This window comes from Micropterus salmoides, unplaced genomic scaffold (assembly GCF_014851395.1).
Source record: "Micropterus salmoides isolate LMB-PRFRI ecotype aquatic unplaced genomic scaffold, ASM1485139v1 Ms_hic_scaffold_20, whole genome shotgun sequence".
NCBI lineage: Eukaryota > Metazoa > Chordata > Actinopteri > Centrarchiformes > Centrarchidae > Micropterus > Micropterus salmoides.
The window spans coordinates 8989923-9008765 of NW_024041151.1; the positions used below are offsets into that span (position 1 = coordinate 8989923).

An 18843-nucleotide genomic window follows, 5' to 3' on the forward strand; every position below is an offset into this window, starting at 1 on the left:
AAAGGTGCCTATAAATACAATGTATTGTTATTATCATTACTATTATTATTATTATTATTATTATTAACTGGGGTGCAGAAAATGGCAGTAGGTTCTGGACTGATGAGTCAAAAATATTTATATTTGGCTGTAGCAGAAGGTAGGTTGTTCACAGAAGGGCTGGAGAGAAGCTCAAGAATGAGTATCTGCAGGCAACAGTGAAGCACAGTGGCGGTTCCTTGCATGTTTGAGGCTGCATTTCTGCAAATGGAGTTGGGGATTTGGTCAGAATATAGTAGTATAGGGAGATACTTATTCATCACGCAATACCGTCAGGGAGGCATCTGATTGTCCCCAAATTTATTCTGCAGCATGGCAATGACCCCAAACATACAGCAAAAGTCACTAAGAACTATTTTCAGTGGAAGTGATGGTATGGCCCCCACAGAGCCCTGATCTCAACATCATTAAGTCTGTTTGTGATTAAATCTGCCTAAATCCACAGAAGAACTGTGATATCTGGGCGAACTTACCTGTCAAGTTCCCACACTGAAGAAACTGATTATGACGGTTTGTAAATGTTACATGTTTTTATCTGGTTTATTTCATAGATTTTATTGTGTTATTTAATCCTACTTATTTTTTTAAAGTAATTTTCAAATGTACTGCCCTTGTTTAAAACAAGTTTATTTCATTCAATTAAAAGTGATTAGAAAAAAATATGTTTAATTTAATTTCCACATACTCTCCGGTCTGCGCATGTGCAGACACATGCCGCCACTGAAGGCGAGGGAATGAACGTTATACACTCTTATACAATCATTGGTGTGTTATATTTGTTACTTAAACAGGGTTCTGTTTACACTTTGAAACATAAAAAATGCGTTTAGCTAATGCTAAGTTTAAAAAAAAATTAAATTACATTAGCTAACCTTACAGCAACTAACTTAACGTGAGTTGTGTAATGTTAGTAAGTTAATTTAAGTGTAACTACGTGGTGAATTCAGTCTTTGTCTTGTTAGACTTATTTATTAGTTTGTGGACTATGAATAAAAACAAAACAGGTTTACCATTGTTAACGTTAATTGTCGCTTCACCTTCCTTGCTGTAAGTTACTGTAACTTAACGTTATTCCCGACTGGCTGTAAGCATGTTTTCTAATCTTGTCAATTTGTTAACATTAGGACAAAATACACCTGTGAAATCATGTTGGTAAAAGGTGGTTAATGTGCACTGACGGCAAGAGTTTATATTTTTAGATAATGGCAGTCCTAGGTAACCTTAGGTGCCTGAATTGCCGTTAAAGTTCATTCAAAACACAAAGTGAGCGGCAGACTGCAACAGCAATTTATCTTTAAGTTACTGTTTGCCAGGAGCGTTTAAAAGTAGCCTATGTATTTTTTTTTTCACACCCGTATTCCGCGAAGACCCGCCCCTATTCTGGCGCTGACTGGCTCCGACCGACCATGACATTTTTCAAAACCTGTCACTCCACTTGCGCCAACCTAACTAACCAACGAAGGCAACGAACACTAACCAATCAGAGGAAAAAAAACAAGCTTCTCTTCACCTCGCGTTAACAAAGCTTAAAACGTAGGCTAAAGGTGGGGCTGAAAGTTTACCCGCTGAAGTAGAAGCATGCAAATGCTTCATAACTAACTAGCAGGAGCTTTGCAGATGACAGAAGAGGACTAACGTTAGCAGAGCACGAGCACAGCCCAGTGAAAGACCACCTGAAGTGGCAGGCAGAAGATGACAGGGATGAGAATGTGGGTTTAGCTAGTAGGTTAATGCTGTTTAACTTTGTTTCTGCTCAAAGACACAAAGACTGATTATGTTGGCACTGCATCACTGTGGAATGTGAAAAATACAAATACTATATGGCATGAAGACATAATCACAAAACTAAGAGCTGGAAGCGGTCTTGACTAGTTGACTCAGTTATAATATCTCACAATGTACTTAGTTGTTGTAGTGGACTGCATTATGAAGAGATTTTTCTGTTTCTGATTTCACAAACAGTTAATAAAAAATCGGCATACAATATGATCTGACACAGTGTAAATAATGTTACACAATTATTTATTCTAAAATATTGTATAGGTGTTTATATTTGATGTATTGTTGTACACATAATGGTAGTTAATTTAAGAAACCAAATCTGTTTTGTACTTAACTCACACCATAAACACCATAAACGTCAATATACCTCTCTTGTTTCATAAAATGTGTTTTAAAAGCATTATTTTCTGATGTCATTTCTAAATGCTCTAAAGTAATTTATAAGAGGAATAACATACTTGCAAGAAAATAGTCCAGCTGTGAATAAACAAATAAGTTAATAAATAAGTAATCTTTCCTGAATATGAAGTCCATGTCTGTCTGTCCACTTCCACCCTCTTAATCTGCCATTTGTTGGATATTTTTATAGTTATTAGTTTGTACTGATCTGATTTGAGTCGTGGGCTTAACATGTTCTGTGCTGACGCAAGTATGTGATTATTTGGACTTTTTTCCTCAACATGCTTACGATTTATCATTTTAATTCATGCTCATTTTTATTTCAGGTTTTTCTCACATCTGATTGTCTTGGTGTGATGTGGACCAGAATCTAATTCTTTGGGGAGCTCGTATTGTTTTGGTGCATTTAACAACCTCTTAACAGCTATACTGATCACAGCAGTGCTGCTAAGGAAAAATAGAAAAATGTTCTGTAACTGTGGTGTACATTTTTTGTCTTTATTTATGGGGGGGATCTCAACGCTGGTACTTTATCATATAATTCATAGAGAAGTGCTGCTATAAAAGTACCAGTACACACAGACATTTTCTTCATGTGTAGCTTCCTGCTAGGCGTGCTTCTGTGTATTTGTTCTTTCTATAACAGTAATGACGTTAAACGAGCTTGGGCATGGTACAGATCGCCTAGTGTGAGTACACCCATAATCTGTTGAGTAAAGCTTCTGTTTGCTTAATATGAGATTCCATGGCCCAAACTTTAAGTCACATTAAACTATACATTTAGTTGTCTTTACAGAGCATAGCTTTATGTCATCAAAGTTGATACGGGTCACCATGGCCCTGATGTGACTGTTACAACATTATCACTAATGTTTGATTTTTGTCCCCTTTTCTCTTTGTGGTTTGTCTAGTTTATGTGTCCTTCACACCCTGCTGGCAAAACAGATGAAAGCTTAGAAAATGTCAGACTTGAACTGTTGAATGATGTCAGACAAAGAAACTGCACCGTGTGTAAAAAAGATGTCACAAACGTTCTCCTACAGAAGAAAAGAGGTAGTGCAGGAAAATCCAGCTGCCGGAGAGTTTAAAGCCAGGTGGCCTGCACTTTTTCATATTTATGAGGTAAGCACATGCTTGCTCCCTGAAATTGGGGTTTTTACATTGCACTTTGACCCATTGTAAATTAAAAAAAATATTAGCAAGGTTTAAATAAGGATGCAGGCTGCTGGTCCAGTTTAAATTTCTTGCCATTACCCTTGATTGATAGCAATATGTTTGGCTAGAACACACAATACTCATGCTATCAGAGACAGTCTTAATAATGAGGTCAAAATTAGAATATCTTTTAATGATACAGTAGCTACAAAATACCATTACACCGATGGCTGATGACAGTGCTTTTGTCTTATTTTGTTGTTTTTGTGTGTATGTGTAATAGATAAATGCTGAATTCCAGCGCATAACAACAATCCCACTTGAAACAACCTTCATGGCTCAGTTGGACAGCCATTTACCCCAGCTGACATCTATTTTCAAGAAGAAGGCAGGTGTTTCTGGCCAGAACCTAGCCAAACATCTGGCTGTTTTGCAAGAGGTAAATATATTTTTACATTGTAGTAGAAAATATCATATGCACTTAAATGTACTTGAAATGTACCTGTCTAGTACAACATGGAACCTTTGAAGACTTCAAATCCAGCCTTGATTATTTGTAAGGAGCAAGGTTCCTAAGGCTACATCCACACTAAAATATTTTTGTTTTAAAATGGAGACCTTTTGCTACATTTGCACCTTTCCAGACTGAACTGCTACGAACACCTAAAACGGAGAAGGTTTAAAACGCTGCCGACCCTTTTTCATTTTAAACTCCATGGTAGTGTTTTATAGATTTCTAAGGAGATCTGATGATGCCTTTATGAGGCAATAGTGGCATACAGGTTAGAGAAGCAGGGTTGTGACTGGAAATGTTCCAGTTTAATCCCTAGGTGGGGAAAATCCTCAGTAGCCTGCAGATCTGACTAGTTTTTCTAGGAGCTTCTAGGTGTAAACAGTGAGGATAATAAGTAGAAGTTACAATAGTGCTATCGCCCTACACATTCAGACCTGATATTTTATGAAAATTAAGTCACAATACACTAACATTCTTTAGCTAAAGATGGCATTTCATTTACAGAATGTATAATGAAGTCATTGTGTATATATGTTATATTTTTATTAAATTTTAATAGTTAATCTATTTACACAGGCTACAAGTGACATGCGTATATGTCATCAGCAAGGAAGGTGGAGAAATTGGACCTTATGATGACATTGGCATTTATGTTGAAGGAGAAGTCATTCTGGAAAACATTGGATCTGTAGTCCAAGCATGTGCAATGATGCTGGGAGTCATCTATGTACTGAACATGGCTTACCCCAAAGAGCTGAAATACTTCTATGAATTCATTCAAAAAGTGCTCTTGCAAATGGATGGAGAAAGGCTTTCCCCCAAAGTCCTTGGACTAAAGAACAAAATCATTGCTGAACTATAGCATTTCTTCAGCTGCTCTTGTGAATGCCGATAAGCTGCATTTTTACATCTGGTTTGGGAGGAGTTAAGCACTTTGAGATAAACAGTTGGTGACGTCTGCGCTATTAAACCATTGCATAAGAAGAGGACACAATGAGATGACGTCATTAAAATAGAAAACATGGAATTATGACATTTCTTGTTAGTTTCATGTAAGAATGTTACAGCCTCCTCATTGCTCTACACAGATGTGATGTGTTCATTTACCACTATTTTTATAATTCTCAGAGGAGCTTAAGCTTCAGTGGACATTTAAGTCACATGTTTCATGTATATCATGATTTATTCAGTAAGTCTGTTTCCATATTGATACACCAACTTTTTTTACCTCAGCCAAGCATAAAATCTATTTTGTGTATATTATTATATTTCTTCAATTACAGTATTTTTTGAATGTAACTGTTAACAGTTTTTTGTAATCTCAGCAGCAGGTCCTCAGTGTTGCCGCTGTGGACGGGTCTGGTTCTATAGTATTTTTGTTCTGTATAGTACTGGTGTATTTTGTTATTTGTATATGTTGTGCTCTTGCAAATGGGTGGTAAAAGGCTTTCCTTCAAAGTCCTTTGACTAAAGAACAAAATCAATGCTGGACTGTAGGTTTTCTTCAGCTGCTATTGTGAACCCTTTTAAGCTGCATTGTCATTGTGTGTTTAGGGTGGTGTTTAGTGATAAAGCAAATTTAATATGATGTGAAATGCAGCTGTAGAAGGTATGAAAAGTGAGTGGTGGTCTGTAGTAATGTGTGCGGATATATGTATACAGCTACTGTTGTGAACATTTAAAGCTGTAGTTGGGATGTTTTGGAATATTTACTCGAAATGAATACTGCAATCCTAGAAATAGGTGCTTGTTTTGTGAAAAATGGGTATTGACTCAATGTGTTTGCAGTTTAATGTAATCTCACACAGGGTCCTCACTGCTGTCTTTAAGCTATTCTGGTTCATTTGTTTTGTTTTTGTAACGAATGGTACAATGTATTTTATATTAATGGAAGATACTAAGGCATTTTGTTATAAGAAAGCAATTTGAGGAATGGTGACTACTGAGTTACATTACTGGGAGTCTTGTTTGAGAGAGCAAAAATGGTGTTCTATCTCTTGGACCAGGAAAATAAAGAGTTGAAAATATTTGGTTTGCTTCATTTATCTGAATATTAATGAAAGTTAAGAAACTATTGGATTAAACTTCATTTTAGTATGTAGAAAGAAAACCATTAAATTGATCTGGATGCACATAATTCATTTTAGTGTACTGAACATAGAAAAATTTAGTAAATTCTACTCAAAATAGTTTAGCTAAAATTATAAATATAATTGATCTGAAATTACTGAAAGAGATTAATACACTCAACTTATAAAATAGAAGTACAACCAATTTACAAAATATACGTACACTCAACTTAAAAAATATATCTGGAAGGATATATATTAGATAAATTTATTTTGTGCAACCACATCACATAGTAAAATTAAGTAAAGTCAACATAATGTTTTTTTCAGTGCATAAAAACTTGCAAGTGTACTTAGAAGAATTGATACAGTTTTGAAGGTAAATAGTGTCACAACAAATTTTTTTCACAGATTTTTTCCTCTTCACTCTTTTTGCATTTTGATAAATAATATATTTTGAAATCATTCTTACCATTTTCCCACATCTACCTAAAACCTTTGCGCAGTATTTGCTAACTAAATACTCCTTAGCGTCAATCACATGTTGACACTATATATAGTAGTCCAATTTGCTCTGTATCGTCTTGCAGCCTTTAACAGAGAAAACTCTGTCCGATTTCGGGAAATATACTAAATCTCTGGCCACCTGCTCTGCCACATTTTCGTCTGGCCGAAGTCCTCTCGCTTTCATCTCGTCCATGACACACTGGATGGTGTGCCGTTTCTCCAGAGGCAGAAACGGGACGAAGAAGTCCACCAGGTTCTTGTCTATTAAATGTGAATTCCACAAGCCACCTACAGGAGGAGATTGAGAGATCCTTCAGTAAAAAATGTAATAAAATAAAAAAAACTAGTTTTTTTGATGACCAAGACTAAAAGATGTAGGCTACTCACCATTGTAGTTAAATGCTGATACAGAGATAGATGTTTCCAGGTCTTTCAGCTCAATCTCTTCTCGATCTCGTCCTGCATTCCAGAAGTCTAAAGCTGTCTGTGTGATGGTCTCCCCTCCAGCATTGCTGAGAGGAAGATCAGCTTTGTTAAACATCTTAACATCTAAAGTGCCTAAAACCTGTGCAGGGTACTGTAACCTCTCAAAAGTAACAGTGACCAGCAACATACAATGTCAATATGTACATTATTCTGTAAATTATTAGTAGATACAAAAAGTCAGACATCAATTTTGATGGTCTAATTGGAAGGAACTGCTCAAAAATCTTTATTATATTATAAGGCTTCCAAAGATAAAAACATCTTCATCCTATCTGACAGCATTTCTGCTTGTAAAACTGTACACATACAGCTCTCTCCTAGTGCTCCTGCCTGTGTCCATAAAGGTTTGAATTTTTTATTTTTTTTCCCAAAACTATTGTCTCTTTTGTGTTTTTCATTTTTCTTCTCCAGAATTCCCCTTTCTGTGCTTTAAAAAACAATTCAGATTGGCCATACTTTAACAAATGTGTTCATCCTTTTACCTGAGGAAGATGAAGATGGCTTTACGATAAGAAACTCCATCCAGATTGTTGTGGTACTCCAGGAACGGCTTTATGCTGTCAATCAATCCCGGATGCATCTCGTCCATCTCATCAAAGATGAATATGGAGCGTGCACAGTTGTTGACACTGTGTTTGATTCGCTGCTGTAACTGAGACTGAGGACAAACATCAGTATATTTAATTCACATAGGAGGCAAAACAGAACAAAGTCACTGTGTTTGAATTGTGTCTACTTTTTATCATACCTTGTAGGTCTCAATTTCACTTTTATGTGGGAAGTGAAAATCGGATGTGAAAATATGAACAAAGCTGCTGTCCATTCCCTTCTTGTAAATGTTTTTAACAATCAGCTTGCTGACAAAGTTCTTGCCTGTACCGGTTGATCCCTGCAGAGACAGCACCAGAGGCTTCTGTGGGTTGTTGTTTCTCATGAATCCATTCACAGCTTTCAGGATGATGCGTGAGGCAATGTGCTGTCCAAACAGTTTGCTTTCAAGGTCAGCCTGGAGACCTGGAGAGTGCAGAACAGAAAGTCAACAGGACTACTGAAACACCTCTCTCAGCGTCGCCATCAGGAAATTCTTTAGCTGAGGTAGCCACCAAAATCTCGCCTCATCTGGCATCATGATCCATTTTGTTATTAGATGACAGCTTAAAAAAAGCCACAGTCATTAAATAGCTATATCAAATCAACCTTAATTTCTATAGCGAAAGTGTTATCAAAGTGCTTTACAGGTAACTGACATTAGCTGATAATAAGACCAGAAAAGTAGCTGCCTCCTCTGCCAGCTGCCTGCTCTCATTGGCTGGATGTGGATATGGAGTCGTCCTACTCTTCCAGATATTTGGCATGCTAGATATCTGGCTGGTGTCGGCGATGTGTCAGAAATGTGTCGGGGAACCGTTTTGATGAGTCATTGAGTAGTTCACACATCTCTCTGCTCACCTTGCTTTTCCCTTCAGACACACATGCACACACCTGTCTCTCTCTCTCCCTCACTTTTATAACGACAACTCGCGGTGTGGAGGAGGCTTGTTGTTAATTACCAATCAAGACCACCATGGGACTGACATCGGCACATACAGCTGTGTTTACTGTTTTATTACCTGGTCTGTGCTTTAAAATATTCACAGAGTCCGCGTTTCCTAAACTAATACAGCATAGTGTCTCTTTCTGTGTGTTTTAGCGTGTTTGTGTGGCTGTGACAATAGTCAGTTACTGTCTGTGCCATTGTGCAGACACTCATCACTATGTTGAATACGTACGTTAGAAAAAGAAGAAGTAGTAATAATATACTGTGCAAATAAGTTTTGCATCGGAGCAATATTTTCAACCATGGTGGATGAGAATATAAGCCATAATATTGAGTTGCATCAACAAGTTGTTCCATTTGCACAGTTGGGTGCAGGACTCCCAACCCAAGGGCTGAGTGTTTGATCCCACCTCAAGACAACCTTTTTTTTCTCTATTCAACAAACAGATTCTGCAGCGAATGTTTTTCAGATGTGCTGCACTTTTTTTGTTTCAGTATTTGATCCACATCCATCACCCTAAGAATGCTTTTGCAATTCCCCAATATCTCCAGGCAGAGAAAATTTAGTTGAATCACGTTTTCTGACGGCTCTTTCAGAGGTGTGTCAAGCAGGCTACAGACTCTTTTAATGTCATTCAGAATTTTTAAAGTAAAAGCTCAGTTCAACTCCAAAGACTGCATTACATTAAACAAGCTTTTTGCACTTTTATTTTGTAGGCAAACCCACTAAAGAGGAAGTGAGTATGTGAGTAACTGTTGCTGTCATGACTGAGATCTATTTCAGCACAGCTATCAAAGAATTTATTTATTTATATTATTTGCCGCTATTAAAGCACCATAATCTGACCGCAGGCCAGATATTATTGTTGCTGGGCAGTTTGGCGATGATCCATAATCACCGAGAGAATTAATGTTTCCCTTGTCAATGTTTGTATATACTTTATCTATTATCTGGTTTATAATGGACTGGGGTGCAGAAACAGTGACAGTGTTTCACACTCTTGGCTTACTTTTTCCATGTTATCTGTCAGTGGCCAAGTCACAACAACATATGGTTTTACTGAATACTTAAGTAAATATAATTTCTTAATATATCTACAGAAACCTAATTTCTTGACAGGCTACTCAGCCACCGGAGCTGTCCTACGCCCTTTGAAAGGTTAGGGGGCAGAGGTAAACTGGACAGTTGGTTGCAATTCACAACCCTCACCACTAGATGCCACTAAAGCTTACACACTGAACCTGTAAATGTGACCAGCAGAAAATTGGATATTTGAAGCTGCTCGCCCCGGTCACCAGTCATGGCTGATTAAGCTAAAAACCGGCCTATTCCAATCCTGAGCGAAACAAGCATTGTGAAGTTGTCATTTTGGACAGTATTTCTCACTATTTTCAGAATTTTTAAAATGGATTAATCCATAACGAAAATAATCATTATTTGCTGTCTGACACAAAATAGTTCAACCTCAACCAAATACATTAATGCATGAGTAATAATAATCTACTGATTTAATATAGGCCTATAAAAGTTTAACAGGGGACATTTTTCTTTCTGCTTTGAGTACTTTTACTAAGTATATTTTCCTGATTGTACTTATATATTTATGTTAGGCTATATTCTTTAACTTAAGTAAAGGATCTGGATACTTCATCCACTATTGCTAATGTTAGGCTACTGTTTGTACAAAAGGCTGTTTATGTTTTTGTGTGAGAATGCCTCAACTTTTTATATTGGCAATAAATAATTACTATTTCACAGAGCACTGGTATCCAGCAATTTGTGTTAAAATGTATTGGGATGATTACTCCAAACCAGTCTATGCTCGAAACTGACATTATATGGCCAGAGACGTTTTAAGAGGCAATAAGGAACTTGATAAGGCATAGCCCGGCCTAGAAAATATTTCACCAGCCGCCATAGTGCTGTATTCATAGCTGCTCACCTGTTGCATTGAAGACTATCCAATTCGGATCGCATCTTTCACAAGTTGTTAAATAATTCCAGAGAGCCGCACCGACACCTACAGCCACTGTTACTGTGAATAGGTCTAATGTGTTTACCAGCACACAGACTGTCGAAAAAATATGTAAAAACAAATATAAGCGTGTCACTTTCATTGCCGAAACCACTTAATTCCTAACCTAAGTCGTCTTACAGTTTACTCTGACGATGTTACGAGAGAGATGAATCCAAGGGTGCCGCTTCTATGCTTTAATTGCACCACTTTTCTCTCTTGCAGGTTTAACGCGAGACAGACTGCCAGCACGCATCTGGACCATCTGTACTCAGCTACCAATGAACTGCCAGTGGGGGACGAAACAGCTTGTTGGGCGGAGCTGCTTTCTAGGTATCTCCAACTAGAAAAACACCTGTCAACGGACAGTTTTCTACATAGAGCCAGGTCCGAAATATTTTCAAATTAGAGCTTAACAGTAGGCCTAGCCTACACTAAAATATATTTCTGTAAACATCTAAGGCAAGAAATAGGCAATCCAGTAACATAAAGCATATTTTTACAGTTTGCTCTGAGTTTCATGTGCCTGCTGCCTTGCGTTGGACAACCTCATTGTAGCCACTCCTGTTTATGCAAGTTTTGATAAGGTGAATGTTTAGTCAACTCATTCTGGCGTATCCCTCATACAGCCGGATCTCCTGCTCTCTATAGAAACTTGACTCCCTTTAACAGATCCAGTGTCTCTCCAACCACCGGCTGGTTGGAGAGACACAAGGAAACCATGCAAGGAGAGAAGGAACTAGGAAACATTTTTCTAAGCGTCACCTGAAGCAACGCCTGAACTGACAATGCAGATCACACCTGGATCAGCTGTCAGTCTTTTGGCAGCTGGAGTGACTTTTAATTGGAGTTTGTGTCTGCATACATATGCACTCTGTGCTGATACTAATAAAGGCTCACGCTTATCACTGAGCTCCATATTTCTGTTTAACAGGTTACAGCTACAGAGAGACACCTGCACATGAAGGCCAACCTGCATTCTGTATACTGTTTCCTACTCAGAGGCACAGGATCATTTCGACTGGCACAATGCTTATTATTTATTCAATATCTGCATCTGTATTTATAGATATTCCGATTTTTTATTCTGAATTTATTATAGAATAATTTAGAAGATCATGGTGTCTTTTAAACATTATGATTTATCAGGTTAAATGTAATTTAAAGGTTAAATTGAACTTACATCAAAACCGACGCTCAGCTTTAGGTTTTCTGTTTATTTCATTATCAGATACTGTTTAACACTACTCCATACAATTTATTTGCAAGTCACATCACTCCTCACCGATCGATCGCTGAGTTCCATTATATCAGTCCAATACGTTTGTAGCGCAGTAGCTTTTTCATACATTTCATGAGCTGATTTTACTCATGAAGCAGCCAGCTGCTGTCATTAGATGTAGTAGGAGAGATCGGATGTGCAGGCTTTCTCCATCTGCAAGAATCCACCCATAGTTGTCATTTACACTGGGGACGCTGGGGACATGTCCCCTCTGAAATGGCTGATTTTGTCCCCTCGTGATAAACAGAAGGGAATAACTTTTGAAAGGGGACAGTGGTGTACTAGCTATTCATCCTGCTGTTAGACGTTGTCACAGCTTCCTCCAGACGCACGGGAAGACATTTTCGCTTAGGGGTGCTCCAGAGTAGAAATGCGCGCATACAAAAGTAACACAATTACAGTAGCCTAATGTATCGCTTTTTGCTGTAATGCATGCAGTTATACAACACATTACTAAAAAGAAATCGGTAATAGTTTAGAGGTGGAGATAATTCTGAGAAAGTAATTAGTTGGGTTGGGGCCGTAGGATTATTTGTGCCTACATGATTATTAAGATATTGTCAGAGTTGAGCCGCGCATCACACCAATGTAGCTCCTATATAATCATGACAAAACCTGCTGACGTCAAATTATTAGGCTGTAACAGCAAGAGCATCCTCTGCATTCAGCACTAACCTGCTGGATTTTATGTTGTCATATAGTAAAAATAGTGCCCATTATGTAGTCTGCCTACCTGTGTGTACTCGTGCGGTCATTACACATGAAAATGTGTTTTGGTAGTGTTGTAAAAATGTGTTTTGGAGTGGCCTTGGAGGGAGGCCTGAAGGGAAGGGTTGGTGTGTTTTTGTTGGATACTTTAAAAATGTTGCTGCCTCTTGCTAGGACTCCAACATTGCCTACCCAGTCCATTTTTAGTGTTTTTTGATGTTCACACTAAAAAAAAGGTTTTGTTGGTGTTTAAACAAATAACAGATGTACATGTTTTTTCCTTGTTGTTGTTGGTGTTTTTGAACTACAATTGAATTACAGATTATCAAGTGATACCCAGCCCCTCATATCCTGACCTGTTGCAAGGAAATCCATTTCGAATTTATAAAACAAATAGCAACCAATCATTTATTATTTTTAGTGACTCCGTAAGTACTACACCTCCTTTTACACACAAACCTTGGATCAATATCCATCTCAGTAGCATGCAAGCTTTAGGAAAACAGTAGTGTCAGTAAGCAAAATTAGAAATGTTGTATGCACACAATTTGGAAATAATTAAACGATTAAATGTGTGCCAGGACTAAAACAAAAGATGATTAGAAAAGTTAAACAAATAGAGTTTTATTGTATTTTATAAACTGATTAGTGGTGATGGGGGGAAAGAAGCATTTTGGGTTGTAGGAGTGTAGCACCCGCATTTATATCTCACTCCTCAAGCTTCCATCAAATTAAGCAACATCCTGAAAGCCATGCATGCTTCTGGATCAGTTTTGGAGGAGGAATGCACCTATGGAGCCAAAGATGAGTTACACTGACTGGTTTGAGTAAGGTTGAGTTTGTGATTTTGTTGAGTATTTATTGAGTAGTATATTGAGAGTATTGGGTAGGGTAAGTAGACATACAGTATGCAGAAAAGTAGTGCATACATGTCAGACTCTTTACAGAGGTACAGCCCACTGATCCAGAGGTTTTAAATCCTTTAGGAGCAAAGGGGAACGCTGTCTTTAGCTTTGACATTTCTTATTCGGTTCTGGCCAAATACTACTCTTGCCCTATATTTGGGGAGTTTTACTTCATAGAGAACTTGGGCTAGGAACTGCTGCTGTGGCATTTGAAGCCCATTGAGACAATGTCTGTGATATTTGGGTCATGAATAATGTAACCTGACATGACTTATTTGTATTTGAAATGGCAGACTCACACGTTTCCGTTATTTTAACAATATGAGGTAATGCCCTCTTTTTGCTTTGTGTCATAAGGTCCTCCTCTCTGGGAACCCTTTTGCTTTATGTTTATGTTTTTAGTCTCTGGATCAGGCTTGCCTATTATAAGAGAGCGTAGTTCATAGATACCAAATGTTTCCTCCAGTACACTGTAAATTCTGACAAGTTAACTTTACTTAAAAATAGGTAGGAAACCGATTACCTATGGAAAAGTAAGTACAGGAACTGAACTGTGTCACGTTGTGTATAATGAGTATGTGTTTAAAATTAGCTTTAATTGAGTAAGCTGTACTTGATATTAAAGATGGGAGCAATTAGTTAATCTCAGTATAGTCAAATTCAATTAAGTTGTTAAACTCTAAAGCTATAAGTAGCATTAACTTGATATATTCTGCCAAAACCAGTGAGCATTACTTGAAAGTTGAAATACTCAACACTTATTTTATATTAGTGATTTGAACCTTCATAAAGTTGACAGAACTCAATAAGAACAAGTAACGTAAACAAGTAAGTAAAATGCACACATAATATACCTTAGTGTTGCTAACTTTGAAATAAAAACTTACAAACCAGTGGTTCCGAAAAACCTAATTTATTTTTACATGAATATTTGTACACATGCACTGACAATTCTCTTCATATAATAAGAATATTGACAATACACCACTGAGAGTAAACGTTGTGGCTGAAATATATGAATGTAAATGAATATTTAAAAATTAACAATATAATAAACATAAACAAGTGCTATTCCACTGCAACATTGGCAATGTTTCCTTAAATCTCATTTTTTAGCACCACAATATCTATTTTGAAGTTTGATAACTATTCACTTCATCAACAAAAACCCCCAAGGTCATTTATGTTCACCAATATTAAGATTTATTGAACAGCCCAAGTCCAGACCCTTCTGTTAGCAGTGAACCAGGCCAATCAGTGAGTTGATGGGAGAAAACTGAAGGATTAAGATTCCTAACTGCACTGGATTTGAAAACGTCAGGCTGATCATTCCTTGTATTTTTCAGATTTATTGGTTCAGCAAGTCATGCCCTTGTCTAAACCCTCCTATTTGCCCTTGATATTCTTTGTTTGTCAGAAAGATGAAGTATAAGCTATGAGTATTTCCTGTGTTTTTAAACTAATTTAAATGTAGGACATCTCTGCACGCAGTTTAGCCAAATGAACCACCTAAAAAAGCCAAAGTCATTAAAACTACTTTTTCATAATCAACATCATTATACCACCATTGTGTGTCCATACCGGATACCAGTCCACTTGATTATGTGTTACATGTTCATGTTTGGTAAACACTAATAGGCATGTAAGTTTACCACATCTCAGTGTTCTGCATTTCTCAGCAAAGAGAAGCAACCTGACTGAAAAATTAACAGAGAAGAAACCAAAAAAATCTTCTTATAATTAAAATTCTGCTTTTCATGTTTGTGTGTGACAAAGAGTAAGTATAAATGTGAAACGTATGTGAGTGCATGATACTATGTTTGATAGCTGATTGGTCTGGTTATAAGCCAACAGAAAGCTCTGGATTCTCAGTGGTCATGTTCCTAAATAACACCGTAAAGCAAAAGACATGATAACATTTAGCCAGCTTTTTAAATTAAATCACTTTGACTCAACCAAACCATGTCCCAAAGGGAACACTAAATACACAGTTGTGTATATTGTATGATCATTTTCTTTATATACTTTAATAATTAGTGCGACAAAAATTCAGAATACTAATCCATGTTATTGTTAACACATGCACCGACGGTGACCTAAATCAAGCCTATGCTACCTTCCAAATAGTCATATGCTTTCATTTGACCTTCAAATACAAAAACAGCTAATGAACAAATAACAGTAACAGTGTGCAGTAAATACACAATCAAAACAATACTGACCCACTCGAGTATGAAATGCTTATGATCTTCACAGAGAGCTAATCTTACATACATTTAACACCCTCTAAAACACTTACTCATATTAAGGCTGAACCAAAAATACATTATAAATGAAATTCATCAAAAAAATTAAACTAAAAACAAAAATCAGACTGTTATTTTTACAGTTACTGCAGTGATTTTCAATCTCACTGAATTGTGTACAAACCAAAAGTGTTGTCATTTCTGGAGACTTGGACATCTCTAAAGCACCACAACATGTTTAGAATAGTGTTTTGTCAGTTTACCTTCATTATTACATAGAAAAATAAAGGAAATAATATATAATATTGAAATATAAGTTATTCAACTGGTTTCAACACAACCGCTCAAAAGAGCATATTTTTAGTGTTTACAGTTTTGGGCTGAGCTTCAGATGTCTGAGGTTCAACAATATCTTCTGGATAAATTCACATGTGTACTACATACTTTTCAGTTAATCCTGGTGGAGTGCATAGATTATGCCAAATAGAAGGCAATGTGCTTGATGCTGTGTGGAAATGTCATCCATGAGATGTTTACTTCAAGGATGACTGCAATGGTGTTTCGCTCTTGTGGTCAATCCTCAGGCACATGGCTGAAGTCAGCTGCTATATCAGAACCCTGCAAAAATTAAAAAACAAGGGAAAAGATTAAGGTAGGATTTATGACCCACAATAACACCAGGGACACACCCATACCTTCAACTGTGAGTGACGGCTAACTTGCGTGCTAACTTCTGTGACTCACCTTTGGGTGTGTCCACGCAGAGAGTGGCAGCCACCAGCCCTATATTTTTACAATGGGTATCGTGAACCTAGGAAACTTGTAAAAGTACCTATCCAAAGCCAGTGTTTGGTTTGACTTTTCTGTGCTAGACTGTTCTGATTTCTGTTAGCCTGAGGAATTATGCTGTTCTTTTCGAAAACTGAGAGCAAAAGCTGAGGCCTGATGATATCATATGTACACCGTATGATGGATATAATGTGATCATTATGAATGACTGTACTTACTGAGCAACTGAGGAAGAACTCACTGGAATCATCTCCAGGATACAGGGGCACGACAGCAGTGCGTGTTGTGGTAATGTCTTGGGTCTAATGGAAAAGATGTGAAAAGACAATAAGCAAGTTTGGAAACACTTTCCCATTCACTTAATAAAATGTATACTAATGTACAGTAGGGCTTGAGTCAAGTGAGTACACTAATAAGGGGGTAATGATGAAGAATGTTAAACATCACTTCTACGATTGGCTGGAGGAGGAGATCAAGTGACTGGCCTACAACTCCTTTTTAGATTTGAAGATGTTAATGAGATGAGTAGTGTGTTGGTCCAGCGCTTCATAGAAGGTTCTTGCTGTTACACATTAACAGTCAGAGGCTTCTATGTTCCACTGTGTTAATGTTGGGAATTGGAGCTTATCGGTGTTGAACAGCAGTTACTTTCAGTGAAATTAATAAAACGCAGATATGAGAGAAGATGTCAGAGGAGATGGTTTGTATAATTCATGAAGCCGGAAACTGTCGCTCCGAAGTGTAGTTAAATTTTATGGGGTGCCTACACTGTATTTGAGGTGGAACTATAAACTGGCCTCGTTCCTACAAAAAAGCCTTCAATGTGTGATGCATATTTCTTTTATTATTTGTACATCCACTTGTTCATGTTATATATGTTAATTAAAAATCACTGTGAGATGCATAATTTTTTTTTTGACTGGTTTTATGTTGCATATTCTTCACATTCTGTACACCACTGTGTGTGATACTAATATTTATTTCAGAAGTCTATGTTTTCCATTGATTGCTGTAAAGCTGGTATTATTATTATTATTTTTATTTATTTATTTTTATTGCCATCTGTGAAGGATACTGTACTGTTTCTATCTGTTACAACTCTGTTGGGCTTTCATCAAGGATATAGACTACTGGCTTTCTGCTGCAACATATCAAAGTATGACCAAACACTGCGCAAAGGCAGAAACAAAACATGCACGACTAGCAGAAACCGTGGTTGTTCAGCAAGAAACATGTTGCAAATTACAGACATTTTCTTTCACATTGAATGCCTGACCATTAAGTCCAAATGCAAACATTGTGTGAAGAACATAAAAAACACTCTTGTCTCCATAGGCACCAGAGTGCTTCATATCCCAACCACAGCTCTACTAAGGTTACCTCGAATATCACTCATTTTAAATAATGTACTTTCAAAATTGTTTGTGCCATCTAATTAGAAGAAACTGCACAAAGTCTCATTCTAAGGCCTCCAATATATACATTTATAATTTTCCTTCTCTATTACAGCCTTATCACACTCATCTCTCTGCTGTGTACATAAAACATCAGTATATTTAATTTATACAGTAGGTCAGTGTCAGTGTGTTTGAATTGTGTTTACTTTTTATCATACCTTGTAGGTCTCAATTTCACTACTATGCTGGAAGTGAAGTGGGGAAACCAAAAGATGAACAAATCTGCTGTTCATTCCCTTCTTGTAAATGTTTTCAGCTATCAGCTTACTAGCAAAGTTCTTCCCTGTGCCGGACAATCTGTGCAAAGAGAGCACCAGGGGCTTCGGTGGGTTGTCGTTTCTCATGAATTCATTTACAGCTTTCAGGATGATGAGTGAGGCAATGTGCTGTCCAAACAGTTTCTTTTCCAGGTCAACCTGGAGACCTGGAGAGTGCACAGCAGAAAGTCAACAGGACTAGTGGCAGCAAACACCTGACTGAAGCATCTCCCTCAGGAAATTGTTTATCTTTATTTTGTGTCATTAGCCATTTCATTATTAGGTGACAGCTTAAACAACAGCCTCACTCATTAAATATATGAAATCAAATTTAATTTGTAGAGTAAAAGTGTTTTACAGGTGACTGATAGCCTAGCTGATATTAAAACAAAATTAGCATTATTGGAAGGCACACAAACCCAGAAATGAAAGTTCAAGATAATTACAGATTCTCAATTGTGAATTCCCAGCTCATTTCTGTTTTATGTCACAGCAAGCTGTCTCTGGGGAATGGGCTGCTGTTCAACAATAAATGAATTCATTAAAAACATAAACAGCATTTTAATCAACAATGAAAATAATCACTAACAATAAAACAGTGCACGAAGACTCTAAACCGTATCTCACTAAAGTCCTGGCCTGAAACGGGGTGGCAGGGTGCATGAAGGGGTCTGAAAGGTAATCAGTCAGTTAGGT

General features: G+C 37.2%; 2 protein-coding genes and 1 long non-coding RNA gene across 3 annotated transcripts; 1 reads left to right on the forward strand and 2 right to left on the reverse strand.

The window, feature by feature from the left end:
* The first annotated feature begins 2456 nt into the window (after window positions 1-2456).
* Window positions 2457-4548, forward strand: LOC119915082. The gene is made up of 4 exons (XR_005446888.1): window positions 2457-2620; window positions 3132-3342; window positions 3659-3814; window positions 4466-4548. It is a non-coding gene; the product is annotated as an uncharacterized LOC119915082 (long non-coding RNA).
* Window positions 4549-6212: 1664 nt separating this feature from the next.
* LOC119915081 (torsin-1A-like) lies at window positions 6213-10754 on the reverse strand. The gene is made up of 5 exons (XM_038734657.1): window positions 10432-10754; window positions 7700-7965; window positions 7434-7609; window positions 6853-6977; window positions 6213-6753 (listed from the first exon to the last, which is right to left on the reverse strand). Exons 1-5 carry the CDS (start codon window positions 10604-10606, stop codon window positions 6509-6511), a joined length of 987 nt encoding a protein of 328 aa, XP_038590585.1. The 5' UTR covers window positions 10607-10754; the 3' UTR covers window positions 6213-6508.
* A 3597-nt stretch (window positions 10755-14351) lies between these two features.
* Window positions 14352-18340, reverse strand: LOC119914106 (torsin-1A-like). The gene is made up of 3 exons (XM_038733132.1): window positions 18049-18340; window positions 16652-16735; window positions 14352-16262 (listed from the first exon to the last, which is right to left on the reverse strand). The coding sequence occupies exons 1-3, from the start codon at window positions 18232-18234 to the stop codon at window positions 16218-16220; spliced, it is 315 nt and encodes a 104-aa protein (XP_038589060.1). The 5' UTR covers window positions 18235-18340; the 3' UTR covers window positions 14352-16217.
* Window positions 18341-18843: the final 503 nt, after the last annotated feature.